The sequence below is a fragment of the Fragaria vesca genome, linkage group LG3 (assembly GCF_000184155.1).
Source record: "Fragaria vesca subsp. vesca linkage group LG3, FraVesHawaii_1.0, whole genome shotgun sequence".
NCBI classification, from domain to species: domain Eukaryota; kingdom Viridiplantae; phylum Streptophyta; class Magnoliopsida; order Rosales; family Rosaceae; genus Fragaria; species Fragaria vesca.
The window spans coordinates 6,242,223-6,251,563 of record NC_020493.1 but is presented as its reverse complement, the minus strand read 5'-3'; the positions used below and the strand labels follow the sequence as shown (position 1 = coordinate 6,251,563).

The 9,341-nt window shown below is 37.0% G+C and overlaps 1 protein-coding gene across 1 annotated transcript; it reads left to right on the top strand.

Annotated features, from left to right (window-relative positions):
• Nucleotides 1-4,358: 4,358 nt before the first annotated feature.
• Nucleotides 4,359-9,117, top strand: LOC101315213 (probable purine permease 4-like; the record flags this gene model as incomplete). The annotated part of the gene is made up of 2 exons (XM_004293801.1): nt 4,359-5,565; nt 9,105-9,117. Coding segments are annotated over exons 1-2 (1,008 nt in total), but the record flags the coding sequence as incomplete, so codon positions are not given.
• Nucleotides 9,118-9,341: the final 224 nt, after the last annotated feature.

Here is a 9,341-nt window from a genome sequence, read left to right as displayed (position 1 = left end):
TTTTATTATATAAAGTCTACCTTTCTGAAAAAAAAAAACAAAAAAACAAAACAAAACAAACAGGGAGAGAGAGAGAATGCGTGACAACCTCATCAAGTATGTGCATCAAAAATAGTTTGGTGCCATGGCATAAAATCTTGGCCAATTTTCGGAATTTTCATACCAACATGCAACATATATATTGTCTCCTGCTACCATCACTTTTGAATAATACAATCTGCATGCTTCCACCACATTTTCTCAAACCTAATATCGTTATGCACAAACTTCGACTAGAATAGGGGAGTGATCTGATTCACTCTATGGAAGTGTTACAACCTGTGAGTTCACCATATTTATCGATCCTTCCATTGTAGTGATTGGAAAGCTCTGTCTAATCTCTCTTTTACATACTTGTTTGATCATGAGAAACAACCACTAACATTTCATGTGTCATGATATCATAGCTCACCCTAGTTGTCTAAACAAATTCATACGCTACTTGTCAGGACCCATCCCGGATTTCACCCTGAAATCTGAAGTAAACCTTGCGGGGTTCACTTCAAAAGAGAATTTACCAAAAATTTCGGCATAACCTCCCTTGAAAATAAACAACCCTACCTGTCAAATCCAAACATACATTTCTATAATCATACTCCAACCTTAAACTCTTGGAGCCTTCTTGCTCCCCAAGTTCATCACATCTCCCAAAATATCAAATACTAAACTAAAAGAGTTCCACAACTAACAACAAAGACATCATTAATGTACTAATTCAGTTATCAGAGCATATCTAATAATTCGGTTATCAGAGCATATCTAATAATGAAAGAAAAACAATGAATAAAGAATAAGTGAAAGCAGCCTCTAACTATCTCTCGACTTCATGTACGCTCGACCTCAAATAAATTAAGTCTGCAAACTGGGCATTTGAAATCAAAGGGCCCAAGGGAAAATAATTTAAAATGTTAGTGTGAGCGGAACACAAATAAACTAAATAATTTAACAAAAACGTAATTTAAATATTTTCTCACGTTTAAAACTTAAAAAAAAAAAAAAAAAACCTCCATGCATGCAACTTTAATATAACATTTAGCTTAACATTCAGAAGCTCGTAAAAAGAAACAAATCAGCCCCGTTGGTTAATCAAATACATAACTGAGAAAATAAAACAAGAGGAAGAGATATCACCATGTAAGAGGAGCCTCCCAGGCTATAGTAACGTCCCACGCTAAGCGCTCGACTCACCTATGGTGAGAACCGCTAATAAAGGCTAGCTAACAATGAATAAAAACCGACCAGTGCTTCCTAGGCTATAGTAACGTCCCACGCTAAGCGCTCGACTCACCTATGGTGAGGACCGCTAATAAAAGCTAGCTAGCAATGAATAAGTGCGGCCTTATAGTATGGTGACTAAAATCATATGAAACATACATCTAAATCCATAAAGCTTCCCAAAGTTCGTGCAATTGCAGTTACGAGTACGATTCCCAACCGTACTTGGAAATTATCATAAGAAAATATAATAAAACTCAATGACATCTCACACGTCAAAATATTCTCAAAACTATAATTATTAGCGAGATTTAATTATCAAATATAGATCATAAATAAATTCAACCCGAAATACTCGCTAAAACGTTCTCAATGTCAAAATCAATAGCCCACAAATAACCGAGAAATTATAAATAGAGAACCACCGAAAATCTCATTTTCAGTAATCTGTTATAAATCTCAAAGTCAACAAATAAAAACAATAATAGTCAAATCTGGAATCATAAAGAAAATCAAAACTCAAATACAAACTTTATAACTCGAGCTCAAATCCATAAATTATGACCAACACTTAATCAATGCTTCAAACTCAAATAAATTCAAGACCATATCATAAACCGAAATTATGATATAAGCTCGGAAAATAGAACGATAATTTCCAAAAGAAAGTCATGCATGCTTATTCATTTAAAAACAAAGTGTTCACTCACAGATTTAGGCCTAAACCTGACGAAATCTAAATCGCCACTTAAGTGAGGTCTTCTCGTATCCTGGCACAATAACCATGCTTATGACCAAACTTCAATTCCAGAAAAAATAAATACGTAAATATAAACACCCAAAACTCTTCCGCTTAACCCACTACCCTTATTAGGGTTATTAGGGTTATTAGGGTTAAGCTTACTGATTCACACCAAACTCTACCATAACCTTAATTCATCAATTCTAACATTCTAGAATTGATACAAAGGAAATCCAACGGTTGGATATTCTTAAATTACATACCGATAAAACTTTGAAAATTCCCAAAATTCACAAACTTAAACATTAATAGACTCCTCCCATCATACTTTTTAATTTTTAGTTTGAATCGAGTACCAATATTTTGACACTGCATATGAATATTATGCAATGGTTCCTAAGAATCGATTAATTTAGTTTTACACATGATTGAACATTCTAATGCTCATAGTTCCGTTAAGAACTTTGGTGATGTATTGTCTTGTTTTGTTTTGATTCGGTAGACTCAAGAAATCTTGAAATCAATTTGAGTAAGAGGCTCCTTGTGAAGAAAATTTGTCGAGGAAAACTAATAGGAGAAGATGTTATCAAAGGGAAATCTCTCGAGGAATATCTTAATTAACAAGGTGAAACCCTTTAGAGAAAAAATAAAAATCTTTGAGGAATATGTCAATCAGGTGAAACAATACAAGGAAAGATGAAACATTTTGAGAAAAATCTCAGTACTGTGAATTTTTTTTTTTAACAAAATGAGTACCAGATCTAGAAAAATATGTGTAGTGAATGAATTGTGTATTTACTGAATAAGTTGTGTATGTTAAATGATCGAGGGTATTGTAGGAAGTTTGAGTATATGTATCTAGTAAAATGTTAAAACAAAAAAGTTAATTGGTGGTGTATTAAGTATGAAATGTGTATCTAGTAATTAGGAACGTGTTAATAAAATTTCTCATTAAGAAATGACACAAACACTTATACAAAAAAAATAAAAAATAAAATAAAATTTGACACACACAACACCATGGTATCTCATTTATGTGAATTGCCTATGAATTAATATGACATAAATACAGTCCAGTCTTGGTAAACTTTTAGGAAACAGAAATGGTGTTAAGATTTAAGAAAGCAATCAAGAAATTTTATTTCATAGGAACATTTCTTATAAAGTTTAGCATCTAGATCCACCAACTCCCCAAAAAAATGTCATTAGAGGATGCAAGGTTTTACCCAATACTATTTCTGGACTAATCTATACATGCATAGATTCCAGCTAGAAAGGAATTCATTCCCATCGAGCTAGCCCTAGCCTGCTTCATCAGCAAGCAACGAGCCCTTTCTTTTTCAGGTCCTTTCTGCGCTCTAAGCATCAATGTTTCATGACAGATTAGGAACTCGATCCATCCTATATATACCTCTTTAATGGTGCAAACCACCAACGAACCCCAGACAACCAAAGCCCAGGGACACGTGGTGACTACCCAGTTCAATGGCTTCAACTGGAACCATGAAAGATATATCGACTTGGCACTCGCCACCTTCCATTGGAGTCTCTCTGACTCGCACTTTCCACCTTCCAGTCTGCATGTAAAAGCTGGTCTTAGCTTCTGCAAAGTGGAAGCTATACACAGCAAATAAACAGCTCAACTATAGCCGTTTCAGTTTTATTTTTTTCTTCTTGGACGAATACAGCCGTTTCATGCATGACTCTGCTTTTATCACACCTTCCTGAGTTTCTCCCTGGACTTTTCTCGATCATGAATAACGCCATCGAAGGTGAGGATATACAAAATCAAGAGGATATGTATGAACTTAATTTATCCTTTTCTTTTTTCTTTTTCCTTTCATTTTACTTTCTTTACCTCTCATTACTTTCATTTTACTACAGAAATCTTAAACAGTACGTGTCTCCACTTGATATTGCCATTAAGAATTCTGTTTAGAGTATGAGACTGAGTTCAGTTGGGACTTGGGAATCATAACACAAATAGATGAGAGAAGGCGATTTAGGGTCTTTACAAAGATAGGATATATATATCCGATCGGCTTCTCATTATATCAGTTTGAAAACCTTTCAAAGACCTCAAGCATATCTTGATAACTATATCAATTCTATGGATATTGATTAGCAATATCACACTATTTGGTAACCACCACAAAGCAAAAGAAAAGAGCAAAAACAATCAATAGTTTTCCAATAGTGCATTTCTTTCTGTTGAATGCAAGTTTTTCATATTTGTCTCTTTTGTTTATAGGTACATGAAATACATTTAAAAGCCGAGAGTCGAAATCTTGTTTTTATATGCCTCTTCCTTAAATTCAGACTTCGAAAACAAGATAAATACTCTGTACCACTAAAGTATGAAGAGTCTTTCCTATCAAACCATAATTTCATTTTTCTTAAATCGAGAGATTCATCTCTTCTCTCTATTTCTAGATCCACATTCCTATCAAACCATCATCTCAGTCCTCACTTTCTACACCTTCCTTCTAAATTGTAATCACCATTAACGGCAAGATTATCCCACCATAAATTCTAGCTCCCGTTACCCACAACCACCTGCCTGAACTGCAAATAATGCCTCCCTCCGCCGATATGACCCCCCACACTCCCAAAAACAAAGGCTCTCTCACCTTGTTGGTCCTAAACTACCTTCTTCTCTTCGTTGGCTCAGTTTCAGCCACCCTCCTCTCTAAATACTATTTCATTCATAAAGGCTCAAACATTTGGCTTGCTACATGGGTTCAGTGTGCTGGCTTTCCTCTTCTTCTCCCCCCAATTCTCCTCCCTTATTTCCTCAAACTCACCACCAGAAGACCTTTCACCCAATTTACCTCCAAAATTTTCTCCATCTCCATTTTCGTTGGCCTAATGTTGGGACTCAACAACCTCCTCTTCTCTCTCGGCAACTCCAACCTCCCGGTCTCCACCTCCTCCCTCCTCCTCTCTTCACAACTCGTCTTCAACCTCATCCTCTCCGTTCTCATCGTCAAACAGAAGGTCACATTCTCCAACCTCAACTGCGTCATCCTCCTAACCGTCAGCTCTATTCTCTTAGCCCTTGGCTCGAGCCACGACAAGCCTCCCGGTCTAACACGTGGAAAGTACTTCGTCGGATTCTTCTCCACCGTCGGGGCCGGCTTGCTCTTTGCTCTCTACCTCCCCGTCATGGAAAAAGTCTACAGAAAAGTTGACTGCTATTCCATGATGATGGAAATGCAGGTGGCGATGGAGGCAGCAGCGACGGCGCTGTCGACGGTGTTGATGGTGTCGAACGGTGCGTTTGGTGGCATGGTGAGGGAGGGGAGGGAGGTGTTTGACAAGGGAGAGACGCTGTATTGGGTGACGGTGGTGTTTAACGTCGTGACATGGCAGCTGTGCTTTATGGGGACGGCGGGGATGGTTTTCTTGACGACGTCGCTGACCGGAGGGATATGCATGACGGCGTTGATGGGGATAAACGTGTTGGGGGGAGTGGTGGTTTACGGGGACAAGTTTGGTGGGGTGAAAGTGGTTTCGACTGTGCTCTGTGTATGGGGGTTTTGTTCTTATGTGTACGGGATTTACATCAAGTCGAAGAAGATTAGGGAGGAGGAGGACGAGGACCGCACTGAGATGATAGAGATGAGTAGAAGTCCAAGTGTGCATAACGGTGAAAATAGTGTTTGATTCGATGTAAAATTGTATCAGTGAGAGAATTAGTAAAGTAAAAGAGTACTGTTGCGTAATGGCGTTTGTTTGTGTAATACTTATGGAGGTGCATGAGGGGTTTGAAGCAAGATTTGGATCAGAGGGGGGATCGGAGTTTGGAAATCATTGTTAAGATGATAATGATAATATGTGCTTTCATATATTATTGCAAAATGGTCTTGTCATTTAACGCTAGCTTAACACCCACTCAATCTATATGATCAAAGGTATTACCAAAGGGTCATGTCAATTAACACTTAACACCCACTAAATATAATCAGAAATTCGTAGAGATATATAGATCATGAATGTGATGGTGAGTTTGACCTAAATGTATATGTAGGTTGCAATTGCACATCAATTGGCTTAATCTTCTGCACAAACGTAATTCATTAGCGATCTATTAATTTTAGTGTCTACATACATCAGTAATCGACAATCCGATAATTTAACTGTCTGACAATTGATCATTTATATATAAATAGTAATTTCAACCATGATATATTGCATAAACAATGACGAGTTTTTTTCCAAATATAGACAAAATCAATTATGACAATCAAATCCAAATCCCATCATCGATCACCAAGAGTGATCATGACCGCCATGAGTAACAACGAAGCTGGAAACAAAGTATTATAGTCAAGTGTTTTGCACTCTTGTGCATTGGCATGGTAGCTAACGAGCTAGTAATTAACCTCTCACACACAAGTGAGGTCAGTGGCGTAGCCAGAAAAATAAACTAGGAGGGTCAAAATTTAGTGTTTCCTACATCGTCTACATTTGAGTAGCTTGTATCACTCAACCCTTACCAACTTGAATAAAAAATATATAAAATATCCATGATGATCATATTTTGAGTCTTTTTTTTCAGATTGTAAGGTAGCATGTAATATTAACTAGTCTAAACGTCAAACTTTACACTAATTATATAATATAAGAATGAAAATGGTGATTGTATCAACCTATCATAGGTTGTATGGAAAAGTGAGAGAGGTCATTTGAACCCTCTCACTCTCATGTGGCTACGCCACTGAGTGAGGTTAACTATATATTACAGTCAAGCGTTTTCTCACCCCCACTGTTTTTAAGTATCTGTTGAAATTAATTATACGCTCTTTCTTCCCCAGAGAGGCAAAACAAAATCTGAATGAATCCAGCAATTGCAAGAACGAACAGAAGTGTGCATAGCCAATTTAATTTGTACAAGAAATGGAGCGACTGATCGATAGTGCATAGTGAGGACACTATGTTAGATTGTATATATTTGTGATGATGCACGACGATTCACTAGCTAGTTAATTGAAGCCTCGATGCTTATATTGTATATGGTGAATGCTTAATATATAATTATGTAAAGTACATGATAGGATTCACTACTCATTATAAGATGTCATCAGACTAAAGTCTAAACTATTCACGCATAAATATAAGATAGATAGTTATACAGTATGAATGAGGAGGGAGCGTCATCTAGGGTTTCCTCTGAGGTTGAGCCACATAGGAGAACATCTAATTAATGTGGTTCCTCTCGATCATGTAATTAGGAGCCAAAAAATTGTGAAAATGTTTATAACTTTATAGTACACGCGCGATTAAACTATATATGAATCTAAAAGGTTTGCATCATTGAGAAACTGTATTGACCTTTCTAACTAATTAAACTTAAAAAAGTACTCACTTAATTTGTTGGAGCTTGAAATGTCATATTTGTGTGTTGTTTGTATCCATGAAAGAGATTTCCACATGCCAAGTTGTTTAATTAAGAGATGATTAGTGGTAATTCTTTCATATTTAAATTTGAGTCTTCTATTCCTATACAAATTCGATCTCTCATCCATAAGTATATATATAATCCCCTAGCCTAGTCATTTTACTCCACTTATCATACCATCCCCTTGTATTTCTTAAGTTGTTTTGTGTTGTTTTCACGTACTGGACAAGATCGGACCACATAAAATTACCCCAAAACTTTCCAAGCATGAATTAGATAGACCATACATTTTTTTTATGCATTAATATATATGGTCAAGATTGTCCAGTACTATTTGGTCTAGCGACATACTCTCCTCTTAGTAAGTAAGAGGTTATGAGTTCGACTCACGAAGTTGTAATATTTAAGTTGTTTACCTGATAAAAAAAATATCCAAATTAAAGTATTTGAATATAATAAAGACACTAAGCAACGAATCATAGGTGACAAATTTTCCGTAGTCTAAGACCTTGTTCGGTTCGTGGAAAGTAACCATCAGGTAAGAAAAATTGTTTTTTTTTCTTGCGTTTGGGAATGCTGAAGGAAAGGAATTAATAGTTTCCTGAAGATTGGGAAAATATGAGGAAAAGTTGTTCCTTCCAAAATCTAAAGAAACCACTTTCCCATCTCATTCTCTTGCATTTATTACTCACAATATATAATTTTATTATTTAAATTAACAACATTCCGGATTATTTGTTACTAAATATCGGAACAAAAAGTCATCGGGAATTCTATTTCCCTTCTCTTTCCCTTCCCGTGAAAAAGATAAAATGAACTACTTTCTTTTCCGCAAACCGTACAAGACCTTAAGTACTCATCCGATAAATTTTGTTACTTAAGCGGAATTCATTTCATCCCCTGACTGTTTTCTAGTAGTGAGATTACCAATTTTATAATGGACTCGTCATGCACGTTCTATATGAATAACAAACCAAATTAACTTTCCATATTAGCAAAATGAGAATTTGGCCCAATTATTCTTGCCATGGATTTTTTTATATTTTTTTTATTTGAAATTCTTGCCATGGACTTTGCTATTTAACTGATTCGACGTTTATGGGCTGCTAAATGATAATACTAATGGACATTATTATTCTAATTAAGTGTGATTATTACTTAACCTGTCTTTATAGTAAAAACTGAAACAAGTCGCTCTCCATAGGCGGTCTCTTGTTCCTCATAGCTTTTTGATCCTTTTGTTAGTGCTAAGGTGGGTGATGAGTGTGTCGTAATCAAACTATCAAAGTGTACAAGACTACAAGCAGAAAATATGAAGCGATAGTGATAGATGTGGATATTCTGTCTTTCCATCATAGTACGTTTAAATCAAACCTTGTAAGTTAGTAAAACTGTTTTAATCATTGCTTTAAGTGAAATATATGATGAATAAGTGGATCCATCTCTAGGGGCTGCTTCTGTTGCGGACCTCTGACTTGCGGACTATTTACGGACTTTCAAAACGTGTCGGTTGGATTATATGAGCGGCTTACAAGTTGATGAGTACAACTCCTTCCCGTGTGGTCACATGCATCTGAACACAATCCTCCCCCTCTCTCTTCAGTGCATCAGAGCTCCCAACCCACAGCTAGACCTCCTCCAACCACACCGGCCACTGCTGCTGACCTCACTCCCATGGCCAGAAGAATCGAAGAGAGAGAAAGCTAGGGTTAAGAGGAAGGAGAAAGGGAAGAGAGAGAAAGAAGGGGAGGAGCAGAGGAAGGGGAGGAGGGAGTAGAGTGATCGGAGGGAGAGGAGGAGGAGGAAGAGGAATGAGAGAGAGGATTTGCTTGCGGCGGAGGAGGAGGAGAAGAGGGGTTTGGGGTTGAGAGAGGAGAGGCGGTGTTTGGAGGGAGTGGCGGAGGAGGGGGTGAAGGGGTAAAGTGGGTATTGGCGGGAAGTGGT